The 26396-nt window shown below is 43.8% G+C and overlaps 1 protein-coding gene across 2 annotated transcripts in view; it reads right to left on the minus strand.

The window, feature by feature from the left end:
• Positions 1 to 5456: 5456 nt before the first annotated feature.
• Positions 5457 to 26396, minus strand: part of CPN1 (carboxypeptidase N subunit 1) — a 39524-nt gene continuing 18584 nt past the window's right edge. For both annotated transcript variants that reach the window (XM_016919112.4, XM_016919111.4), the window contains exons 6-9: positions 20031 to 20170; positions 17384 to 17483; positions 11888 to 12006; positions 5457 to 5720 (exon numbers count right to left, since the gene is read on the minus strand). In XM_016919112.4, the coding sequence (XP_016774601.1) occupies positions 5574 to 5720; positions 11888 to 12006; positions 17384 to 17483; positions 20031 to 20170 (506 nt within the window). In that variant the 3' untranslated portion in view covers positions 5457 to 5573. The remainder of the gene's footprint in view (positions 5721 to 11887; positions 12007 to 17383; positions 17484 to 20030; positions 20171 to 26396) is intronic.

Here is a 26396-nt window from a genome sequence, read left to right on the forward strand (position 1 = left end):
CCCCCTTCTTGCATGGGGACCAGTCTGCCTTTGCAGGACTAACAAACTGGCTACAAGATTAGAAATTACAGTTTACGGGACATGCAGCCTCTGGCTCCAAGAGCCTGAACCTCCCCAAATTGCTCCTGAGGATAAAATCACTATTGTAAAACCTAAGATCAGTGTTTGAGATATTTTGCAGACCCTGTACTCGATGGATCAGCATACATCACCCAGACTGGTAATCTGGCCCAACCAGTTCTGCCGTCGCACCCAGGAACAGAAGACATTAAGAAAACCTCATTTCAACCCCCTAGGATTCCATCTCCAACCTGACCAATCAGCACTCCCCACTTCCCAAGACCCTACCCACCAAATTATCTTTAAAAACTCTGATCCCCAAGCCAGGCACAGTGGCTCACACCTGTAATCCCAGCACTCTGGGAGGCCTAGGTGGGCAGATCACTTGCGGTCAGGAGTTCGAGACCAGCCTGGCCAACATGGTAAAACCCCATATCTACTAAAAATACAAAAATTAGCTGGGTGTGGTGGCGTGTGCCTGTAATCCCAGCTACTAGGGAGGCTGAGGCAGGAGAATCGCTTGAACCTGGGAGGCGGAGGTTGCAGTGAGCTGAGATTGCACCACTGGCACTCCAGCCTGGGGGACAGAGCAAGACTCCGTCTCAAAAAAAATAAACCAAACAAACAAACAACAAAAACTCTGATCCCCAAATGCTCAGGGAGACTGATTTGAGTAATAATAAAACTCAGGTCTCCTGCACAGCCAGCTCTGCATGAATTACTCTTTCTCCATGCAATTCCCGTCTTGATAAATCACCTCTGTCTACACAGCAGGCAAGGTATACTCAATGGGCCATTACAGTGAGGTAGATTTTCTTTTTCTTCTTTTCTTTTCATTTTTCTTTTCTTTTCTGTTCTTTCTTTTCTTTTCCTCTTTTCTTTTTCCTTCTTTTCTTTTTTTGATAGGGTCTCACATTGTTGCCCAGGCTGGAGCACAGTGATGCAATCATAGCTCACTGCAGCTTCCACCTCCCCAGCTCAAGAGATCCTCCTGCCTCAGCCTCCTGAGTAACTGGGACTACAGGTCCACGCCACCACACCCAGCTCATTTTTGCATTTTTTGTAGAGAGGGTTTTGCTATGTTCCCCAGGCTGGTCTCAAACTCCTGCGATCCTCCTGCCTCAGCCTCCCAAAGTGCTGGGACTGCAGGTGTGAGTCACCATGCCCGGCCAGATATTCTTTCTTTTTTTTTTTTCTTCAGATGAATAACTATGACTCAGAGAAGGTAAGTTATTTGCTCAAGGTCACACAGCCAATAAGGAACAGAGCTAGAGTTAAAACCCACGTCTGTCGGAGTCCAAAACCTGTGCCCTTCATTAGGGGCTTCTTCCCCTTTAGGAAACACCACCTATCCAGGCTGGCATTCCGAGCAGAGGGTTTCCTCTTCAAAGTAACTTTCTAGCTATAAAATAGAAAGGGTACCAGCCAGGAGAGGGCTGAGCCCAAAGTTGGAGGACCTTCCTTCATGTCCTGTCAACCCTGCCCACTCTCGTCCTGTGAGTCCTGATTTCGTGCCCTTTGTATGCACAGAGAAATTTTCATGTGGTTATAGCCAGACCCTGTATTTTCCATATAATACTTGGTCTGTATAATCACCTCTGGCTTGAGTGCATTTTACTAAGAATGGTTTTTAGGGCTTGGTTTAAAAATCTGCATCTCCTTTAGCACTTAAAATCCTCAGGTGGCAGGCAGGGTGGATCTGAGTCAGACTGGAAGTCTAAAAGCAGCAGAGAAGCCCTAGGGAGCTAGCAGGAAGTGCTCTGGAGTTTCCTGGTGTTCCCCACCCCTGCTGCCTGCCCGGGCTGAGGCCACCTTTTCTCCTGGCTTTTAGTGGTCTCCCCTCTGCCCCAGCCAGCTCTTCAGGCAGCAGTCAGGCACTCATTCTAAACTGATTCTGCACTCCCCTCAGCAGAACCCTTCAATGGCTACTTGTTTTTCTCAGGATAAAGTCCAAACTCTGTGCTATGGCTCAAAGGTCCTTCATGATTTGGTCCCTCCCTACCCCACTGGCCTTGGCTTCTGGCATCTCACTCAGCTGCCACCATGCTGAATTTCATGCAGCTCTCTTGAACAAGCTGCAAATCTTCCAAGAGCCTCAAGCTGTGCTGTCTCCTCAGCCTAACTATTGTTCCCCCATTTCTTTCCACCTGGCCAATGCCTCTTTATCTGACCTCATTATATCTCACCTTAGACTCCACTAGCTCTGGGAACCCTTTCCTGACCTTCCCAAGACTAGAGTAAGGCCCTTGCCACCGGCTTCTGTCCTCACCCCAGAGTCAACAGAATCCCAGCAATTATTACAAGATACTGGAGTGATCTGTTTCCCTTCCCAAGTAGCCTGTGGCTGCACTGAGATAATGGACTGTATCTTCTTCCTCTTTATATTTTCTGAATTTATTGAGAGCAAGGACTCAAAATATGTTCCCTGCATGAATAAATGGAAGAATGAATAAAATTCTGTGGCTATGCCAGTGAAAGTACTGTGACCGTATTTCATAAACATTAGCTCTGTCAGGTGACTTTGTACCAAGGAACCTAAACACAAAGTAAGTGATATTCAGACAGTCTGGGAAACAGTGCATGCAGCAACCTCAGGTATAAAGTTTCACTGAATTGCAAAATGGAAACCCTCTCAAATAGCTGCCTCTTTATAACAACAAGAAAGGCACCAAGGAACATGGGATTAAAATTAGGAAGAAATAAAAAATAGAAAGAAACAATTAGCCTTTTAACCTGAGGAGTGAATTCCCTAAGTGGGAAAAGATACATTTTCTTCTGTTTTCTTTTTGACCGCAGATAGATTGCTCAGGTAACAGAAAAATGAATTATGTGTTAATCCTAATCCCGAATGGCCTCCAGGGGAGGGCGAGTTGTCACAGCTAGAGCACCTATGTTTTCTGATGGGTATGGGAATACAGTCAGCCCTCCGTATCTGCAGGTTCCCATTCAACCAACCTTGGATCAAAACTATTTAAGTAAATAAATAAATAATAATAATACAGACTGGGCACCATGGCTCATGCCTATAATCTCAGCACTTTAGAAGGCAGAGGCGGGAGGATCACTCTAGCCCAGGAGTTTGAGACCCTATCACTACAAAGAAATTTAAAAATTAGCCAGGTATGATGTCACGTGCCTGTGTTCACCATGTTGGCCAGCTACTTGGGAGGCTGAAGTGAGAGGATTTCTTGAGCTCGGGAGGTTGAGGCTGCAGTAAGCCATGACTGCACCACTGCATTCCAGCCTGGGTGACAGAGTGAGGCTGTCAGGAAAACAAAAAATAAAATAATGCAACAATAAAAATAGTACCAAGTAAGAATACAATATAACAAAACTATTTACACAGCATTTACATTGTATCAGGTATTATAAGTAATCTAGAGATGACTTAAAATTATATGGGAGGATATACCTAGGCTAAATGCAAATACTATGCCATTTTATAAAAGGAACTGGAGCACTCTTGGATTTTGGTATCTGAGGGGGTGCTGGAACCAACTGGGTGCCAAGGGATCACCATACCATGTCACTTAACAATGTGGGTACATTCTGAGAAATGTATCCCTAGGTGATTTAATCACTGCAGAAACATCATAGCATGTACTTGTACAAACCTAGGTGGTATAGCCTCCTACACACATAGGCTAAAAGGTACAGCCTATTGCTCCTAGGCTACAAATCTGGGCAGCATGTTACTATACTGAATGCTGCAGGCAATTGTAACACAGTGGTAATTGTGTTACATATTCTTTTTTTTTTTTTTTCAGATGGAGTCTCACTCTGTCACCCAGGCTGGAGTGCAGTGGTGCAATCTCGGCTCACCGCAACCTCCACCTCCTGGGTTCAAGCGATTCTCCTGCCTCAGCCTCCCAAGTAGCTAGGATTACAGGTGCCTGCCACCACACCCAGCTAATTTTTTGTATTTTCAGTAGAGATGGGGTTCACCATGTTGGCCAGGCTGGTCTCGAACTCCTGACCTCAGGTGATCCACCCAACTCGGCCTCCCAAAGTGCTGGGATTACAGGCATGAGCTACCGCGCTCAGCCTGTGTTACATATTCTAAATCTAAACATATCTAACCTAAATCTAAACATATCTAAATATAGAAAAGTATAGTAAAACCATGGTATTATAATCTTATGAGACCACCATTATACACACGGTCCATTGTTAACCAAAACATCATTATGTGGCACAAGGCTGTAATTATTTAGTAGAGTTCAATTTCTCAGTGGTAAGAAAAGGGCTGGTTTATTAGAGGTCCTGTGGGGAGAGGGGTAGATGAGGAAACTGGAGCCTGCCCTGTCTAACTGAGGCTGAGCTCTGAAACAAGGTGTATGGCAAAAAACCACTTCCCACAGGGGACTCAGGAACCCCTACATGCCCAATGAGGGTTTGTAAACTTGAGTGCTGCAAGGTAGGTGATGAAAGACTGCACATCCCTTCAAAATCTTTAGTAACATCTACTTTGCTCAATAATGTTTTCAGTGCAAATGGGTTCTTCCTGGGGAACTCAAAGAGGTGGAGAGTGCTATGTTGTGCTGGGGACAGAGCCAGGATGCAGCCATGCCTTAGGGGCAGCTGCACATATTTCCATATCCAGCAAATGTTTTGAAAGATGCATATTTATTAAATGTCCATGTACAAAGAAGGGTAGCCATGGCACTAGGTATTTGCATGTCAAATTCTTTGCTTATTAAGATGCTATTGGCTATTGCTGAAATGATCCTCTGGGATTTCAGAAGAACTGGTCACCTAATTTTGCTATGGGAACAACATCAATGATGGATCACTTACTTCAGCATTTCAGACATGGTTCAGAAATCTTCACTGAGCACTAACTCTTTCGCAAACTCTGTGCTAGATTCTGGAGATGCAGCTGCCAACCAGCCAGAACCAGTCTCTGGATGCAGTGTGGACTGGCATGGAGCCTAAACCAGACTCTCAGAATGGAAAAACCTTACCAAACACCACTAGATGTATGTACTACCACATCAGCTTTCTTTTCTTTCTTTCTTTCTTTTTTTGAGACAGAGTTTCAATTTTTTGCCCAGGCTGGAGTGAAGTGGTACGATCTCAGCTCACTGCAACCTCCACCCCCCAGGTTCAAGTGATTCTCCTGCCTTAGCCTCCTGAGTAGTTGGGATTACAGGTGCATGCCACCATGACCAGCTAATTTTTTGTATTTTTAGTAGAGACAGGGTTTCACCATGTTGGCCAGGCTGGTTCCGAACTCTTGAACTTAGGTGATCCACCTGCCTCGGCCTCCCAAAGTGCTAGGATTACAGATGTGAGCCACCACACCCGGCCACCACATCACCTTTCAATAGATCCTAATTTCTTTCATGATGACCTAGAGATGGCTTACCCCTGGAACAGATGGAGACCATTCTGAATTGTTCTGAATATGTTTGTATTTAAATATGTCCCAGATAATAAAATAGAAAGAATGCTTCATCTGATCTGAGAGCAGGAGCAAAGCCTTTCTGAAGGGTTGCCTGGCACTGTGGGTTTCAGGCAGGGCCTCTCTGCAGCTGCCTCATCTCCATTTCTTTCTTTCTGGCTTGGGGCTGCACTTTGGCTCTGACTCCGTGCCTTCTGCTGGGAGCTCTCCTCATAGGGCTTACTTGAGGGATGCTTCTTTTGAGGTGGAAGTTAACCTGGAAGAAAAAAAGCAGGAGCTACGAGATCCATTTGGACCATCTTTTGCCATAGTTCCAGTTTCTGAGGGCTGGGTACTAGGGAAAATTATTATAGCAGTGACCCAGAGAAGCACTGGTGGTGTCGTATAGACTTGGCTAATGTTCCCCCAAAATTGGTATGCAATCATTGGTGATAGATAGAGTGTGACTGGATGAACTTAATATACATTGATTTTACATGTATTAGAAAAAGATGGGCTGGGTGTGGTGGCTCATGGCTGTAATCCCAGCACTTTTGGAGGCTGAGGTGGTGGATCACCTGAGGTCAGGAGTTCAAGACCACACCGGCCAATATGGTGAAACCCTGTCTCTACTAAAAATACAAAGAAATTAGCCAGGTGTGGTGGTGCACACCTATAGTCCCAGCTACTCAGGAGGCTGAGGCGGTAGAATTGCTTGAACCCAGGAGGTGGAGGCTGCAGTGAGCTGAGATCTTGCCACTGCACTCCAGCCTGGGTGACAGCGAGACTCCATCTCAAAAAAAAAAAAGAAAAAGAAAAAAATTAGGTTGGGCATGGTGGCTGTAATCCTTGCACTTTAGGAGGCTGAGGAGGGCAGATCACTTGAGATCAGGAGTTAGAGACCAGCCTGGCCAACATGGTGAAACCCCGTCTCTACTGAAAATACAAAAATTAGCTGGGCTGGTGGCACATGCCTGTAGTTCCAGCTACTCGGGAGGCTGAGGCAGGAGAATTGCTTGAACTCAGCAGGCAGAGGTTGCAGAGAGCCAAGATCATGCCACTGCACTCCAGCCTGGGTGACAGAGTGAGATTCCATCTCAAAAAGAAAAAAAAAAAGTAAAGAAAAGAAAGAAAAATATATCTACACATCAAATATGATTTCACCAATACTGCCACTTAGGACAAGAGCCATGATTGACGGTGCTGTAACAATCTTCTTTATGCTGCCTGGGTGACTCACAGGTGCCATGCTCAGGCATGCCAGTAAGTGTCACCATGCTTCAGAACTAAACCTTCTGCCTACTTGTTTGACTTCAAAGATAGTAGAGATGATAAAGAGTGTTGGTATGGACTTGGGGATTTATTTTACTTTTTTTTTTTTTAATTTTAGAGATGGGGTCTTGTTATGTTGTCCAGGCTGGACTCAAACTCCTGGGTTCAAGATCCCCCTGCCTCAGCCTCTCAGCCTCCTGAGTAGCTGGGATTACAGGCACATGCCACCACACCCTGCTTGGATTCTTAAACTGGAAATTTCCATGTGTGTTAATGCATCCTTTCAAGCACTACATTGCAACCTCTCTTCTGGCCACAGCACGCAGATGGAAAGATACTTTTCACTGACAAATGTGGGACATTCTGGGTGTGGAAGAGCCGTAGAACTAACCCAGGCTGAAGAGGAAGGAGAGGGAGTGGCACAGTGTCCTAACCACACTCCTCTGGGGCAGGCCTGGGCTTTCCCACCCTTGGAACAGCTTGAGCCCCTGAAGCCAGCTGGGAGTTAAAAAACATGTCACTGACTAAGAGGCCTCTCTGTAGGGTTATTTCCTGCCCCTTCTGCAAAAATTGATAGCCAGTTTTTCTGCTAGTTCCTCCAGGAGGGAAGGAGAGAATCAGAGCCAACTGTGCTGCATTATTTACCAATTCCTATTTAGTAACATAGGAATCTAGACAGAAAAAAATGAGAGAGAAGAGAGACAAGAAAATGAGGCAAGGACAGAGGAAAAGGAAAGGAGTGGTGACATGTGGAAGGCCTTGGGGAAAAGCAAAGAGAACACTGGGCCCCGGAAGATATTTTATTTCATTTTATTTTTATTTTGAGATAAGGTCTTACTCTGTCATCCAGGCTGGAGTGCAGTGGTGCAATCACGGCTCACTGCAGCCTCCATCTCCTGGGTTCAAGTGATCCTCCCACCTCAGCCTCCCAAGTAGCTGGCACTACATGTGCATGACACCATGCCCGGCTAATTTTTGAACTGTTTTGTAGAGATATGATTTCGCCATGTTGCCCAGGCTGGTCTCAAACCCCTGGGCTCAAGTGATCTGCCAGCCTCAGCCTTCCAAAGTGCTGAGATTACAGGTATGAGTCACCGCACCCAGCCGAGACATTTTAAAGCTGGAAACTCTGTAGTAAACAATCTTTTTTTTTTTTTTTTTTTGAGATGGAGTCTTGCTCTGTCACCCAGGCTGGAGTGCAGCGGCACAATCTCGGCTCACTGCAACCTCCGCCCCCTGGGTTCAAGCAATTCTCTTGCCTCAGCCTCCCAAGTAGCTGGGATTACAGGCATGCGCTACCACACTTGGCTCATTTTTGTATTTTGAGTAGAGACAGGGCTTCGCCATGTTGGCCAGGCTGGTCTCGAATTCCTGACCTCAAGTGATCCGCCTGCCTCAGCCTCCTGAAGTGCTGGGATTACAGGTGTGAACCACCACACCTGGGCAATATTTTTTTCCTTTTTTCTTTCCCAGACAGATGGATATCTGCTTTAGACTGGGAAGGGAGATAGACTCCTTTGTGATCAATAAATGGGTTTTTAGTTGTTACTGTGTCTGGAAATTGTATCCAAATGACAGACATCTTTTCTCCTCTGAGTATATTTGACATAATGATGGGTTATGTTAATTTATTTAAAGAATATGTGAAAAGGGGGGCAAAATCCTTTGAAATTGAGTGTGTTACTCAAGAGGACGTGCAGTTGTTTGAATTTGGCGTTGAACAGACTTGCTGGTAATGCAAAACTTATATATGTAGCTGCTTAACAGTCATTCAATTTTAGGATATAACAAGAAAAAAGGGAAAGAGGACCCCAGATCAGCTAATAGGCTGCAATGAAAGATTTACTCTCTGTTTCCTGCAACTGTAAGCAGAAGTAATTTACATTATTTAGGAGATGGGACTAGGGGAGGGGATGGAGGAAGAAACTATCTGGAAATTCTCAAAGGACTTAAAGCATAGTTCTTTCTCCTGATCCTTGTGTTACAATAAGGAGCTACAAACACAGGTTGTACACTTAGTATGAGTTCCAGTAACACATCGGCTAAGAAGGGAGCCAGAGAGCCTGATATAGGTTCGAATCCTGACTCCCACCACTTGCTATGTGATATGACACAAGTTTCTTTTATCTTCTCTAAGCCACAAATGGGGATACTTGCATCTACCTCACAGGGTTGTTGTGAAGGTTAAATGAGATAATGCTGGAAAGCTCTCATATCATGTCATACATAGTACTTATTCAATAAATAGTAAAAGACAAGCTTGACTGGACTGCATTGTGTTAATAGGGAAAGGTGGTGGGAGGGTCTACTAAGGGTTGTGTACAGAAGGAGTGAGGCGGCCCTAGGAAAGGCTGACTTTTAGGAAATGAGATCTGTAGATGTCCGTTAAATAGGACTGCCTCATTATTTTGTCCTCATTTGAGAAATCTGAGGATTAGTGTCTACGATCTCTGAGCTCTGTTAGCTCTGAGATCTTAATACAGCCAAAACTGAAAAGATCCAGGCTGTAAAATCAAAGAAGTTCTTTGCTTCTCATCCTATCTATAAAAGAAAGCCCTGGAGAGTTTAATCTTGAAGAGTAGCTGGCTTTTTGCGGCATGAGTGGAAAGCAAGATCAGGGCCCAGGGAGCACCAGAAGGGATGGTAGAGCGCCCTCTGGTGGCCATCCTTGCCAGTGGCACAGAAGAATGCAAGCCCGCTGCCTTTTAAAGAAACCATCAGATTTAGGCCGATCACAGTCTAGGCGGAGGGAGCACAGTGGCTCACGCCTGTAATCCCGGTGCTTTGGCAGGCCAAGGTGTGAGGATCTCTTGAACCCAGGAGTTCAAGGCTGCAGTGAGCCATGACTGTACCACTGCACTCCAGCCTGGGCTACACAGAGAACCCGTCTCTACAAAAAATAACAAAAATTAGGCCGGGTGCAGTGGCTCACGCCTGTAATCTCAGCACTTTGGGAGGCCGAGGAGGGGGGATCACCTGAGGTCAGCAGTTCAAGACCAGCCTGGCCAACATGGTGAAAACCCGTCTCTACTAAAAATGCAAAAATTAGCTGGGTGTGGTGGCACATGCCTGTAGTCCCAGCTACTTGGGAGGGTGAGGCAGGAGAATCACTTGAACCCGGGAGGCGGAGGTTGCAGTGAGATGAGAATGTGCCATTCACTCCAGCCAGGGCAACAGAGCAAGACTCTAGTCTCAAAAAATAAAAATAAAAATGGCCGGGCGCGGTGGCTCAAGTCTGTAATCCTAGCACTTAGGGAGGCCGAGGTGGGCAGATCACCTGAGGTCAGGAGTTCAAGATCAGCCTGGCCAACATGGCAAACCCCTGTCTCTACTAAAAATACAAAAAATAGCTGGAGATGGTGGCACATGCCTGTAATCCCAGCTACTTGGGAGGCTGAGGCAGGAGAATTGCTTGAACCCAGAAGACAGTGGTTGGAGTGAGCCGAGATTGAGCCACTGCACTCCAGCCTGGGTGGCAGAGTGAGACTCTGTCTGAAAAAAAAAAAAAAAAAAAAAAATTAGCTGGACATGGCGGCATGTGCCTGTAGTCCCAGCTACTTGGAAAGATGAAGCAGAAGATCTCTTGAGTCTGAGGCTGCAGTGAGCCATAATCACGCCAGTGCACAGCCTGAGGGACAGAGACACTCCCTGTCTCTATGAAAGAAGAAGAAGAGGAAGAGGAGGAGGACAAGGAAGAGGAGGAGATATCTGACCTACCTTGTTTGACTGTAGGTCAAGGAGAAGGAGGAGGAGGAGGAAGAGAGGAGGAGGAGGACATATCTGACCTCCCTTGTTTGACTGTAGGTCATAAGACCCTACCTTGTTTGACTATAGGTCATGAGTCCCTCTTTCCAGAGAGGGTACTGACCCACACCCAGAAGGAAGAAATTCATGGTCAGAGAGCCCAGAAGAATCTGGAAAGATAGGCCTTGCTAGATTTCTTCACTCAGTGCATAGCATTAGCTGATACTTTTTTTGTCCAATTGCATTTATTACCTAGCTGTACCTACTTTGTTGAACCTACACATAAAAGTGGACAATTTCTCCTGTATCTTTGGGCCTTCATTCTGAAGGCTCCTGGTATGCTCACACAAAACAAACAAACAAATAAAAAACAGGCCGGGCATGGTGGCTCACGCCTGTAATCCCAGCACTTTGGGAGGCCGAGGTGGGCAGATCACCTGAGGTCAGAAGTTCGAGACCAGCCTGACCAACATGGAGAAACCCCATTTCTACTAAAAAAAAAAAACCCAAAAATTAGCCAGGTATGGCGGCACATGCCTGTAATCCCAGCTACTGAAGAGGCTGAGGCAGGAGAATCACTTAAAACTGGGAGGCAGGTGTTGCAGTGAGCTGAGATCATGCCATTGCACTCCAGCCTGGGCAACAAGAGCGAAACCACCTCTCAAAATAACAATAATAATTATAATAATAAAATAAAATAAAAATAAATTGGTATGGCTTTTCTCCAATTAATCTGCCTTTTGAGAGTTGATTTGGCCCCTGCATACTAAAGGCTTTATGTGCATGTTCTCGTTTCAGCCTCTGGTGAAGGAGGCACTATTATTACCAATTTACTGAGAATAAGAGAGATTAGGTAATTTGTCCAAGGTCTGTGGGCAAATGAGCTGAATTTAGAACTAGACAGTGCTTTAAATCACTATGCTATGTTAGACAGAAGAGGAAAAGCCGAAAGGAAGTGAGGAAGGATATAACAGGAGAGTGACAGAACAAAAATTAGGATGTGCAAGCAATTAATTCTTTAAAAAACAGTAAAAGAAAGAAGCTGGGCAAAGATTAGAGCTGTGCAATCACTTAAGATTTTCCAAGGGCCAAGGGTGGTGGCTCATGCCTGTAATCGCAGCACTTTGGGAGGCTGAGGCAGGCAGATCACTTGAGCCCAGGAGTTCAAGACCAGCCTGGGTAACATGACGAAATCCTTTTTCTAAAAAAAGAAAAATTAGGCGGGCATGGTGGTGTGCGCTTATACTCACTCCCAGCTACTCGGGAGGCTGAGGCGGCAGGATTGCTTCGGCCCAGGAGATCGAGGCTGCAGTGAGCCACAGTGGTGCCACTGCACTCCAGCCTGGGTGACAGAGCAGGACACTGTCCTCCAAAAAAAGACTGTATAAGTGATCTCTACAGTGCACCGTCAAGCTCAGCCTAACTCACCAATGTTGGTTCCGCAGGACCCACGGTCACAGTTACTGTCTCTGGGTCATACCCAGGTGCTGTGGCACTAACAGTGTAGATACCTGGAAGCAGCAGCCGGAAGTAATCACCATGGTCACCTGAAAGTCACAAAGATATAACTCAGTCTACTGATTAAAAATCTGTCCCAAATAAGCTAGGGTTTTTATCTGACTACAAGGTTGGCTTTTCTTTTTTTTTGAGATGGGGTCTTGCTCTGTCACCCAGGCTGGAGTGAAGTGGTGTGATCTCAGCTCACTGCAACCTCTGCCTCTCAGGTTCAAGCAATTCTCCTGCCTCAGTCTCCCAAGTAGCTGGGATTACAGGTGCGTGCCACCATACTCAGCTAATTTTTGTATTTTTAGTACAGGCGTGAGCCGCTGAGCCTGTTGGCCTTTTTTTTTTTTTTTGAGATGGAGTCTCACTCTGTCACTCTGTTGCCCAGGCTGGAATGCAGTGGCATGATCTCAGCTCACTGCAACCCCTACCTCCTGGGTTCAAGCAATTCTCCTGCCTCAGCCTCCCAAGTAGCTGGGATTAGAGGCATGCACCACCACACCCAGCTAATTTTTATATTTTTAGTAGAGACGGGGTTTCACCATGTTGGCCAGGCTGGTCTCAAACTCCTGGCCTCAGGTGATTTGCCAGCCTTGGCCTCCCAAAGTGCTGGGATTACAGGCATGAGCCACCGAGCCCGGCCGTCTTTTCTTTTTCAAAATAAATAAACAGAGTCCGGTTCTCACTATGTTGCCCAGGCTGGTCTCAAACTCCTGGGCTCAAGTGATCCTTCCGCCTCAGCCTCCCAAAGTGCTGCGATTACAGGCATGAGCCACAGCCCCCAGCCTGGCTTTTCTTAATAGCATGAAACTAGTAAAGATTTAAATCATTTGTGGACTATCTTAATAGGAGTACGGCCTCAGCTCCTACGAAGCAGGAGTTTTACTGTGCTCTACACTGAACATGTAAATGTAATTCTAGACCCTGTAGTTTAATACAAACTCCCCTCCAGTAAAGGATCACTAGGAGAGAGGAAAGGTTGAAAGGTCTGTGAATGTTTTGCCTAATAAAGAAACTACATGAGACCACAGTTTTGATATTTGAAAGGCCACTGTGAAGAAATGATGTCTATCTAAAGAAATAAGAATGAGAAGTATGGGTTTAAGTTGCAGGGAGGCAGATTTTGCTAGACAGAAATAAAACCTATTGAGGCCAGGTGCGGTGGCTCATGCCTGTAATCCCAGCACTTTGGGAGGCCCAGGTGGGTGGATCACCTGAGGTCAGGAGTTTGAGACCAGCCTGGCCAACATGGTGAAACCCCCATCTCTACTAAAAATACAAAAATTAGCCAGGCGTGGTGGCACATGCTTGTAGTCTCAGCTACTTGGGAGGCTGAGGCAGGATAATTGCTGGACCGTGAGAGGTGGAGGCTGCAGTGAGCCGAGATCGCGCCACTGCACTCCAGCCTTGGCGACAGAGCAAGATTCTGTCTCAAATAGAACAAACAAACAAACAAACAAATCTGTTGAGAGAAACAGAGCTACAAAAAAAGGAATGGACTGCTTTATGAAATTGTGAGCACTCAAGCACAGACTAGATCAGAAGCCTGGAAAGGCCACGCAGATGTACAGTGCAAAACCTGCACCACTGAACATGGAGGCCCTGGGTTGGACAAAAAGCTGTCGGTGGTGTTATATGGGTGTAATCTTATATTCAATGGGAAGGCTGGACTACATGACCAGTAAAGATACGATTTTGAGAGTCCTATCTCTTTTTTTGAGATAGGGTCTCACTCTGTTGCCCAGGCTAGAGTGCAGTGGTGCTATCATAGCTCACTGCAACCTTGAACTCCCAGACTCAAGCAATTTTCCTGCCTCAGCCTTTTGAATAGCTGGGACTATAGACACACATCACTGTGACTGGTAAATTTTATTATTTTTATTTTTTGTAGAGATGGGGTCTTGCTATGTTGACCAGCATGGTCTTGAACTCTTGACCTCAAGCAATTCTCCCAGCTCAGCCTCCCAAAGTGCTGGGATTACAGGCATATGCCATTGTGCCCAGTGAGAATCTTATTTTTAATATTTCTTCTATTGGGCTGGTTGCAGTGGCTCATACCACTGCACTCCAGCCTGGGCGACAGAGCAAGACTCTGCCTCAAAAAACAAAAAAATTTCTTTTATCATCTTCAAAAGTATGGCAAGGGAAAAATAAAATTCAAAAGAAGCCTGTTTTTCTATAACAAGGAAAGTGCATTTTGGCTAATGACTTTCCATCCCTTTAGACTCAATTGTGACAGTGATTTTAAAATTCATTTTAAGTATATAGCAATGAATATTTGAAATAATAAATACAATAAACATTGAGACAAACAATAATGAAGAAGTCTTTTTCTGCCCCCTATTAAATGCCTGTAATTTACTTTAAAATACTTCAGCAAAGTACATGTGTTGGATAGTTGAAATGACACCCCAGGGGTTGTCATTTTCTTAACTGGGGACTTGAATCCTGAAGTGGTTAGCCAGTGTTGTATCAGAAAGGCCCCATTCCAGATGCAGCTACTATGAGGGCTTCAGCTAGCTTTCTCTCTCATCAACACTAGATGCTTTGCTAAGTAATATAATGAATGTTTACAATGGGTTTTTTCCCTGATGAAATGAAAAAAAAATTTTTTTTTTTTGAGATGGAGTCTTGCTCTGTCGCCCAGGCTGGAGTACAGTGGCTCAATCTTGGCTCACCGCAACCTCCACCTCCTGGGTTCAAGCAATTCTCCTGCCTCAGCCTCCTGAGTATCTGGGACTACAGGTGCCTGCCACCATGCCTGGCTAATTTTTTGTATTTTTAGTAGAGACGGGGTTTTACCACATAGGCCAGGCTGGTCTTGAACTCCTGACCTTAGGTGATCCACCCGCCTTGGCCTCCCAAGGCACTGGGATTACAGGCATGAGCTACTGTGCCCAGCCTAATAATTTGTTAATTAACACAATGGCTGGTGAAAGTGGCACTTATTGGAAAAATTAGTGGGGTTTAATATGTTTTGTTTTTATTGTTGTTTTGAAACAGAGTCTCACTCTGCCCAGGCTGGAGTGCAGTGACGTGATTTCGGCTCACTGCAACCTCCACCTCCCGGGTTCAAATGATTCTCATGCCTCTGTGCCTCAGCTTCCCGAGTAGCTGGGACTACAGACCACACCACCACACCCAGCTAATTTTTTTTTTTTTTTTTGAGACAGAGTCTCACTCTGTCGCCCAGGCTGGAGTGCAGTGGCATGATCTTGCCTAACTGCAACCTCCACCTCCTGGGTTCAAGCGATTCTCCTGCCTCAGCCTCCTGAGTAGCTGGGATCACAGGCACACGCCACTATACCTGGCTAATTTTTTGTATTTTAGTAGAGATGGGGTTTCACCATGTTGCCTAGGCTGGTTGCGAATTCCTGAGCTCAGGCAATCCCCCCACCTCGGCCTCCCAAAGTGCTGGGATTACAGGTGTGAGCCACCGCTCCTGGCCACACCCAGCTAATTTTTGTAGTTTTAGTAGAGACAGGGGTTTCACCATGTTGGCCAGGCCGGTCTTGAGCTCCTGACCTCAAGTGTTCCTCTCGCCTGAGCCTCCCAAACTGTTGAGATTACAAGCATGAGCCACTGTGCCCAGCAATATATGTTGATTGGCTGGAATGTTTTAGAGACATTCCCACACTTGCTTGGATAGAGCATAAAATCTAGCAAAAGCCAGGTGTGCATTCCTGGAATCCCAGCACTTTGGGAGGCTGAGGCAGGCAGATGACTTGAGCTCAGGAGTTCGAGACCAGCCTGGACAACAGGGCAAAACTCTGTTTCTGTAAAAAAATAAAAATAAAAAATAAAAAAATTAGCTGAGCATGGTGGTATGCACTTGTAGTTCCAGCTACTTGGGAGGCTGAGGAGGGAGGCTCACCTGAGCCTGGAAGGTCAAGGCTGCAGTGAGCCCTGACTGCACCACTGCACTGCAGCCCAGGCAATAGAGTGAGACCCTGTAATCCAGCTATTTGGGAGGCTGAGGCAGAAGAATTGCTTGAGTTTGAGACCAGCTTGGGCAACATAGTGAGACCCCATCACCTTGCTAGAAAGAATCTAGCAAGCCCTGAAGAAGGCTGTGCTCATAAGAATGATTCCTACGACTCAGAAACATTTCTGTAAAAAACGGAAAAAGAAGAAACAAATAAAAAGGATGGTTCCTGAGTTTGGATTTCTAAACAGTCCTGTGTCCAGACGTTTGGCTAACAGGCTCTGGTTGTCTGATACTTCACTGTGAGGCTACAGGATTCTGCCTTTAGACATTACCTTTGCCTTGAATGAACCTTTCATGTAAGACGCACTGAGATCACTTTAAAGGACAGAAAGCTGAGAGTTCATCCAGCTTAAACAGATTGTAGGAATTGTGAAATGGCTGCTTGGTAATAAATGTTAGTGTAGTAAAATTCAGGTGAGACTTGCTAGTATTAAGGTTGTGTGGAGGGCTGGGTGTGGTGGCTCACACCTGTAACCCTAGTACTTTGGGAGGCTTTTGAGCCCAGGAGCTTGAAACCAGCCTGGGCAACATGGTGAAACCCCATCTCTACAAAAAACACAAAAAATTAGTCAGATGTGGTGTTGCATGCTTGTAGTCCTAGCTACATTGGAGGCTGAGTTAGGAGGATGGCTTGAGCTCAGGAGGCAGAGGTTGCAGTGAGATCACACCATTGCCCTCCAGCCTGGATGGTGGAATGAGACTCCTTTTCAAAAAAAAAAGAAAAAGAAAAAAAGGTGGGGATTTAGGCAAATCTCACCTACCTGTAACCATAACCATTTGTAGCCACTGTTATGCATTAAAAGCAAAATAAAACAAAAAAAAATCCTACGAGTTGTGCATGATCAAGCTGGGCTGAGTCAGCTTACAACACCATTCTGCTGTGAGATAATTCTGTACCCTTCTAGGAGGTTCCAGGTAGCTCTAAGATCTGCCTCCACCATCAATCTTGCCCCCACAGTAAGCCTATGATGGAAAGAATCTTGCTAACTTTCCCAATGGAGGTGTAGGGAAATGCCAAGTCAGCGACAAGGCTAACTATCTGTTTCACAGTCCTCTTTCTACCCGATTTCACACCAGTATGTGAGCTATTAACAGGCTTAAGCCCAGAAAATACCCCTAACAAAATTGTATGTGGTAGCAACTCCTGAATGCTGATGAGAAGTTACATTTACATCAGTCTTTCCTGGTCCTGACCTCTCAGGGATTGCTTGCATCAGAAGCAAAAGATTTTCCATTAAAACATCTTGGTTGTTTGATTCAGCCTCTTAATTTACTGTCTCCATTTTCATTGCCCTTCTTTCCTCCATCCCCCCACTCCCAGCATCCTTGACACCCCTGCTGGTTTCACTAGCCTACAAACTGGCCCCTTGATTATGCTGAAGAAGATGCAGGAGTGAACGCTTCCTTCTTACCCCTAAGCAGTGACCACCTACCTGAAGTGACATCGTGGTTAATCCCACTGACAGAAATGACAGCATTGGCGAGATTATTGTAATTCTCATCAAGCACCATTCCCTTGATGCCCTGGTGAACCTGCAGGAACAAGTATATAGTTATGATCATAAAACATTTGTACAGTGTTTTAGAGTCTCAAAGCCCTTTCTCTTATGTTTTTGTATTTTGTCTTCACAAAGATGATGGTAATAGTCCCTTAACTGGTCTCTTTGCCTCTCTCCCTGCCCCAATTAATCTCTTCGCAATTAGAGTGGTCAGAGCGTTCCTGTTAAAGCCTGACTCAAATCATGTCACTATCCTACTCAAAACCTAACTCACTTTGAGCAAAAGCTAAAGTTCTTGTGATGGTCTGTCTGTAAAGCTACCTGTTAGCTCTCTGATCCCATCTCCAACCACCTTTTCTCTCCCTTACTTCTGAGATCAGTCCAGCCACACTGGTGTCCTGGTTTTCTTTTCTTTGTTTCTTTTTTTTTTAATTTTTTTTATTTGCTGTGACAGACTATAGTAAAATACACATAAAATAAAATGTACCATTTTAAGTGTACAGTTCAGTGTTATTAAATACATTTAGCTAGGTGCAGTGGCTCATGCCTGTAATTCCAGCACTTTGGGAGGCCGAGGTGGGCGGATCACCTGAGGTCAGGAGTTTGAGACCAGCCTGGCCAACATGGTGAAACCCCGTCTCTATTAAAAATACAAAAATTAGCCAGGTGTGGTGGTGGGCGCCTGTAATCCTAGCTACTCAGGAGGCCGAGACAGGAGAATCGCTTAAACTGAGGAGGCGGAGGTTGCAGTGGGCTTAGATCACGCCACTGCACTCCAGCCTGGGCAACAGAGTGAGACTCCATCTAAAAAAAAAAACATTTGTAATGTTGTGCGACCATCATCACCACCCATCTGCATAACTCTTTTTATCTTAAAAAACTGAAACCCTATATCTATTAAACAATGATTCTCCATTATCCCCTCCCCCAGCCCCTGGCAACCACCATTTTATCAACACTTTTCATCTCTATAATTTTGACTACTCTAAGTACCTAATATAAGTGGAATAATACAGTATTTGTCTTTTTGTGGATGGCTAATTTCACTTGGCATAATGTCCTCAAGATTCATCCATGTTGTAGCATGTGTCAGAATTTCCTTCCTTTTTTTGAGATGGAGTTTCGCTTTCGTTGCCCAGGCTGGAGTGCAATGGCGCAATCTCAGCTCACCATAACCTCCACTTCCCGGGTTCAAGCGATTCTCCTGCCTCAGCCTCTCAAGTAGCTGGGATTACAGGCATGCGCCACCACGCCCAGCTAATTTTGTATTTTTAGTAAAGACAGGGTTTCTCCATGTTGGTCAGGCTGGTCTCAAACTCCCAAACTCAGGTGATCCGCCCGCCTTGGCCTCCCAAAGTGCTGGGATTACAGGCATGAGCCACCACACCTAGAGACAATTTCTTTCCTTTTTAAGGCTGTATAATATTCCACTGTATGGATATACCACATTTGTTTATACAGTCATCCACCAATGAACACTGGGTTGCTCCCACTTTTTGGCTATTGTAAATAATGCTGTTACAAATATGGATGTGCAAATATCTCTTTGAGGCCCTTATTTCCGTTCTTTTGAATATATACCCAAAAGTGGCATTGCTGGAGCACATAGGAATTCTAATTATTTGAGGAATTGCCAGTAACTGTTTTTCATAATGATTGTACCACTTTACATTCCCATTAATAGTGCACAAGGGTTCCAATTTCTCCACATCCTTGCAAACATTTGTGAAGTTCTGTTTTTTTGATAGCAGCCATCCTAATCAATTTGAGGTGGAATCTCACTGTAGTTTTAATTTGCATTTCCCTAATGATTAGTGGTGCTGAGCATTTTTCATATTCTTTTTGTTGGTTTTGTATTTGCAGTTGTGTCCATTTCAAGGAACCCTTTTGTCCCCTAGATATCTGCATGTTTCTGTCCCTCACCTCCTTGAAATTTTTGTTTAAATGTCACCTCCTCTGTAAGACTTTCTTCATAGCATTTCTCTTTTAACATGTTATACAATTTATTGTTTACTGCCTGTCTTTCCTCACTGGCAGGTAAGTTCCATATGGGCGGGGATATTTGCTTATTTATTCATAATTCACAGCATATAGTACAGTTTCTGACAAATAGTTGTGCTTGATAATTTTTTTTGAGAAGGGTCTTGCTCTGCTGCCCAGGCTGGAGTGCAATGGCACGATCACAGCGCACTGTAGCCTTGACCTCCCAGCACAAGACAAGCGATCCTCCCACCTCATCCTCCTGTGTAGCTGGGTCTACAGGAGCATGCCACCATGCTTGGCTATTTTTTTTTTTTTTTAGTAGACATGGGGTCTAGCTATGTTGCCCAGGCTGGTCTCAAACTCCTGAGCCCAAGTGATCCTCCCATCTCAGCTTCCCACACTGCCGGGATTACAGGTGAGAACCACTGTGTTCAGCTGCTCAATAATGTTGAATGAATAAATCTCAATGGAAGAAGACGCCCAGATCTATTGGACTGAGTCAGAGCAAAAGTCAGACCTGAACCAGTGAAACACCTTGCCTGCCATTGAGAAGCACTTCTCTTTTTGCAAACATGAGAGTTAACAAATGAGATTTTACCTGTTCCAGGAACTGGATTAGGGCTTCCCGATTACCCAGCCACTCCCGCTGTAACTCCTCTTCGGGGGGAAACTTGTCGCAACTCAGTTCCAGCGTGATCTCAAAGCAGTTGGTATGGAGATAATTAAAGTCTTGCATTCCTAAGGGAAAGAGGGCAGCAGCAGATTTCCATAACCAGGTTCCCACCCAATGCCCCATCTCATCTCTCTCTCTCTTTTTAAAATTTTCTGTTTTTATTTATTTGGGAATTACCTTTTAATTTTATTTATTTCATTGGCACATAATGTGTACATATTCATGTACATCACATAATAATATGTACATATTCATGGGGCACGCATAGTGACATTTCAATAGACACATGTATAGTGATTGGTGTAAATGAGTGGGGCAAGAGTCTGAGGAGATTAGTTGTGGCAATAAAAATAATCAGGGAAATTAGTATAAGGGACCAGGTTCGTCCCTTAATGTTATGTATCGTTATTATTTGTTTTAAGGTGAGTTGAATTAGTCATTGTTGAGTGGTGATTAGCCGGTTGTTGATGAGGTATTTGGAGGTTGGGACCAGTAAGGGGGGAAATAGGATGATTGGTACTGTGGCGGGTAGGCCTAGTACTGTAGGGGTAATGAATGAAGCGAATAAATTTTCATTCATTTTGGTTCTCAGGGCTTACTGTAGTTTTTTATTTTAATAAATTTTGGTGAGGTGGGCAGATGGCAGTGTGTGTTTAGTATTTTTAGTTGGGTGATGAGAAATAATGTGAGGAGTATTGGGGTGATGATAGTAGGTCATACAGTGGTATTTAGCTGTGGCATTTCACTGTAAAGAGATAATGATTCTCTTAGTCTTTAACTTAAAAGGTTAATGCTGGGTTAGCTTTACAGTGAACTCTGGCGAGGGCTAATCAGGCTAATCAGGCTAATTAGAATATCCATCCTCCCAAACATTTATCATTTCTTTGTGTTGGAAACATCCAGGACCCCCTTCATTACCTTCTTTTTTTCTTTTCTTCATCAACTTCTATTCTACCTCTTGACCTCTATTTCTTTCTTTCCTCCATAAAATTTTTCCCAAGTTCCCAGTTCACATGCCTCTCTCTCTGCAGTTTCCTCTCTTCATAAATGCCCCTTTTGTCATCTTCATCCTTTATGTTTTTTTTCCATTTCATGACTGAATTTCACTTCTTGTCCCTTTTAACATTTCCAAAGTCTGCATATTAGCTGTGCCTTACTATAGACTATGCACATGACCTGTTTTTAAAAGAACAGATTTTTCTCGTTAAACTACAATGTTCTTCAGACCTGGGAGGTTAGGAATGAGATTAATATTTTGCTTTCACATCCCTTCTCCTATCTAAGAACACAATATTAATCTGAAAATACCCATCCCAGAAAAACAGACTCCTGAAGAAGCAGAAGACAGCTATATTTTCTTCTTTTTCTATAAAATACTTGCTTATTCTGATCTTCCACATTATTCAATTGAATCAATTACTTTTTAATATGTTTCTCATTATTAGGATGGTTATTTACATTATAATTTCATTTGGGTTAAAAATTATCCACTTAAAAATGTCTGTACTACCCAAAGTGATCTATAGATTCAATGCAATCCCTATCAAAATCCCAATGATGTTTGTTGCAAAAATAGAAAGCCCATCCTAAAATTCATATGGAATTTTAAGCAACCCAGAAGAGCAAAAATAATCTTGAAAAAGAAGAACAAAGCTAGAAAAACAAAGCTAGAGACTCACAATTTCTGATTTTGAAGCTTACTACAAAGCTACACTAATCAAAACAATGTGGTACTGGTGTAAAGACAGGTATATAGATCAATGGAAAGGAAGACAGCCCAGAAACCCTTGCATATATGGTCAAAGCAATTTTGACAAGAATGCCAAGACCATTCAATGGGGAAAGGACAGTCATGTCAACAAATGGTGCTGGAGAAACTGGATATCCAAATGCAAAAGAATGAAGCTGGAGCCTTACCTAACACCATATACAAAAATTAACTCAAGATGGATTGGCAACCTAAACGTAAGACCCAAAACTATAAAATTCTTAGAAGAATATATAGGGCAAAAGCTTCATGACATTGGATTTGGCAATGATTTCCTGGATATAAAATCAAAGACACAGGCAACAAAAGAAAAAAAATCACAGATTAGACTTCATGAAAATGGAAAAATTTTGTTCATCAAAAGACAGTATCTCTAGGACAGAGTAGGTGACGACAGAATCAAACAGACCAACAAACAAACAAATACAATGTCAACAGAGTAAAAAGGCAACCATGGAATGGGAAAAATATTTGTGATTCATATATCTGATAAGATATTAATATTCAGCATACACAGAGAACTCCTAAAACATAACAATAACAACAACAACAACAACAAAACCCAAACAACTTGATTTTTTAAATGGGCAAAGGACTTGAATAGACATTTCTCCAAAGAAGGTATATAAATACCAATAAGCACATGAAAAGATGCTCAATATCACTAATCATTAGAGAAATGCAAATCAAACTACCGTGAGATATTACCTTGAACTTATTAGGATGGCTACTATCAAAAAAAAAAAAAAAAAAGAGTTGGTGAGGATGTGGAAAAATTGAAACTCCTGTGCACAGGTGGTGTTTTCTATGGAAAACAGTATGGCAGTTCCTCAAAAAAATTAAAAATAGAACTACCTTATGTCCAACAATTCCACTTCTGGGTTTATATATCCAAAAGAACAGAAATCAGGGTCTCAAAGAGATACTTGCACATCAGGTTTGTAGCACCATTATTCACAATAGCTAAAATGTGAAAGCAACCCAAGTGTCCATTGGTGGATAAATGAGAAACAAAATGTGGTATAAACGTACAATGGAATATTGTTCAGCCTTAAAAAGTAAGGAAATTCTGACAAACGCCATAACATGGATGAACTTTGAGGACATTATGGTAAGTGAAATAAGGCATTCACAAAAAGACAAATATTGCATGATCCCACTTATATGAGGTACTTAGAGCAGTCAAAATCATAAAGACAAAAAGTAGAATGGTGGTTGCCAGGGGCTGGGGTAAGGGGAAATGGAGAGTTATTGTTTAATGGGTATAGGGTTTCAGTTTTACAAGCTGAAAAGAGTTCTGGAGATGAGTGCTGGTGATGACTGTACAACATCACAAATGTACTTAATAATATGGAATCATATGCTTAAAAATTATTACAATGGTAAATTTTATGTTATGTATATTTTACCACAATAAAAATGAAGCTGGGCATGGTGGCTCATGCCTGTAATCCCAGCACTTTGGGAGGCTGAGGCGGGCGGATCACTTGAGATCAGGAGTTTGAGAACAGCCTGACCAACATGGTGAAACCCCGTCCCTACTAAAAATACAAAAATTAGCCAGGTGTGGTGGCAGGTCCCTGTAGTCCCAGCTACTTGGGAGGCCGAGGCAGGAGAATCGCTTGAGCCGGGAGGCAGAGTTGCAATGAGCCAAGATGGAGCCACTGCACTCCAGCCTGGGTGACAGAAAGAGACTCCAACTCAAAATAAATAAATAAATGAAGATGAAAAAAATTATCACTTACTTTTTAAGCTGATGAGTGCAAGCAGCTGTTACAGAAAGAATGGGGAAAGTTGAAGAATAATAACTACAGCCTATTAAATTGGCTCTCTCCAAATAGTATGGAGGTTCCTCAAAAAACTAGAAATAGAACTACTAGTTGATTCAGCAATCCCACTGCTGGGTATATACCCAAAACAAAGGAAATCAGTATGTTGAAGAGTTATCTGCACTCCCATGTTTGCTGCAGCACTATTCACAATAGCCAAGATTTGGAAGCAACCTAAGTGTGCATCAACAGACGAATGGATAAAGAAAATGTGGCACATATACAGAATGGAGTACTATTCAGTCATTAAAAAAAATAAGATCCTGTCATTTGCAAAAACAGGGATGAAGCCAGGCACAGAAAAACAGACTTTGCATGTTCTTTCTCATTTGTGGGAGCTAAAAATTTAAATAATTGAACTCATGAAAATAAAGAGGAAGGATGGTTACCAGAGGCTGGGAAGGATGGTGGGGGTGGGGAGAATGGGGATGGTTAATAGATACAAAAAATAGTTAGAAAGAATGAATGATAGCACAAAAGGGTGACTACCATCAGCAATAATTTGCTGTACCTTTTAGAATAACTGAGGGAGTACAATTGGAATGTTGGTAACACAAAGAAATGAATGCTTGAGGGGATGGACATGTCATTTACCCTGATGTAATTATTACACATTGCATACCTGTATTAAAATATCACATATACCCCATAAATATATACACTTCGTATGTATCCATAAAAATTAAAAAATGCTTGAATAAAATAAATAAGTAAATTGGTTCTCTCCATGCATTAGAATCACCTAGAAGGCTGAAACTTCTGGCTAAATACAGCTTGCTGGGCTTCACCCCCAGAGTTTCTGATTCAGTAGGTACGAGGTGGGGTACAACTTATTAGAAATGTACATTTCTAGTAAGTTCCCAGCTCATGCTGATATGCTAATCAAGAGACCACACTGTTGGAAGAATCATTTTGATAAATTTAATGACTTTGGAATTGTACCAGCTTAATTTAGGGCAATGATTCTCAGTGGAGGCATGGGCCTTGCTCTCTCAGAGGATGGAGAGGGAGAGGGAGGAGAGAGAGAAAAAAAGAACAAGCATAATTTGAAAAAGTATATTGGTTATTTTCAATTTGGAGGGCAAAAAATATTTTGCTTTCCTAATGCAAACTAAAGAAAGTAACTTTAAAAAAACATTTAAAATTACGGATGTATTTATTTATTTGTTTTTCAGAGACAGGGTCTCGCTCTGCTGCCCAGGCTGGAGTGCAGTGTCATGATCATAGCTCACTGTAGCCTCGAACTCCCACCTTAAGCCATCCTCCCACCTCGGCCTCTCAAAGCGCTGGGATTACAGGTATGAGCCACTGCGCCCAGCCGTGCCTTGTATTCAAGCGAGTTTTCATCCCCAGTCTACCCTCCCAGTACATGGCAGCTCCTCAGTTTTGCACCTCTCTACTCTCCACAGGACCAGCCACCAACTCAGTTCTCACCAATCTGCTGCCTGGGCCATGGCCAGGTCAGATTTGAAGGATGGGGAAAGACAGGTGCTAGAGAATGATTCCTAAAAGAACTCAGCTTCTTGCTCCAGACTCTTCTCTATTCTTCAATCCAGTGAAGGCTCATAAACAGAGGTTCTATCTTGACCCCTGGTCATGGGGAAGGCCCAGGGGATAGAGACAGAAGTCTCTTGTGGAGGTTTCTGCTCTTGAAGGTTACATTATCAATGGCCAATGTCCATGGCAAACCCCTGCTTGTGGGGGCCTGGCAGTTAGGGTCCAGGGAATGTAACTCAGGGGAACTGGTTGTGCCCAGGCCAGCTCCTCTGCTCATCTATTGTTGTGTGAGGCATACCTCTGTGCTACTTTTTAAAATACAGTTACACCATTTATAAGCCAGGCATTTCCAAACGCCTTATGTATATTATTTTATTTAATACTCATATTAAAATTACGAGGCAAGTGTTCTTTCTTTTTTTTTTTTTTTTTTGGAGTCTCACTCCGTTGTCCACGCTGGAGTGCAGTGGTGCAATCTTGGCTCACTGCACTACAGCCTTGACTTCCTGGGCTCAGGTGATCCTCCCACCTCAGCCTCCCCATTAGCTGGGACTACAGGTGTGCACCACCATGCCCAGTTAATTTTTCTTTTTTTTTTTTTTGGTAGGGATGAGGTCTTGCTATGATGCCCAGGCTGGTCTCAAACTACTGGCCTCAAGAGATTCTCCCTTCTAGGCATCAGTCACCATGCCTGGCCTTATTATTCTTAATTACAGATGAGGAAACCAAAGCACAGAGAGAATAAGTAATTATCCATCCCAGAGCCACATGACTAGTAAATGGGCATGAGAGTTTCAACCCAATCTACTCTCAGATCCCACAAATGACTACATTATTTTCCTCCTATGCCCTAATCTATTGTGTAAACCACCAGTTTTACAGGACCAAAAGGTGTCCCTACTTTAGTTGTTTTTTGTTTTTGTTTTTGTTTTTTCGAGACGGAGTCTCACTCTGTCACCCAGGCTGGAGTGCAGTGATGCGATCGTGGCTCACTGCAAACTCTGCCTCCCGGGTTCAAGCCATTCTCCTGACTCAGCCTCCCGAGTAGCTGGGACTACAGGCGCCTGCCACCACACCCGGCTAATTTTTTCGTATTTTTAGTAGAGATGGGGTTTCACTGTGTTAGCCAGGATGGTCTCGATCTCCTGACCTCGTGATCCACCCTCCTCGGCCTCCCAAAGTGCTGGGATAACAGGC

This window comes from Pan troglodytes, chromosome 8 (genome assembly GCF_028858775.2).
Source record: "Pan troglodytes isolate AG18354 chromosome 8, NHGRI_mPanTro3-v2.0_pri, whole genome shotgun sequence".
Lineage (NCBI taxonomy): Eukaryota > Metazoa > Chordata > Mammalia > Primates > Hominidae > Pan > Pan troglodytes.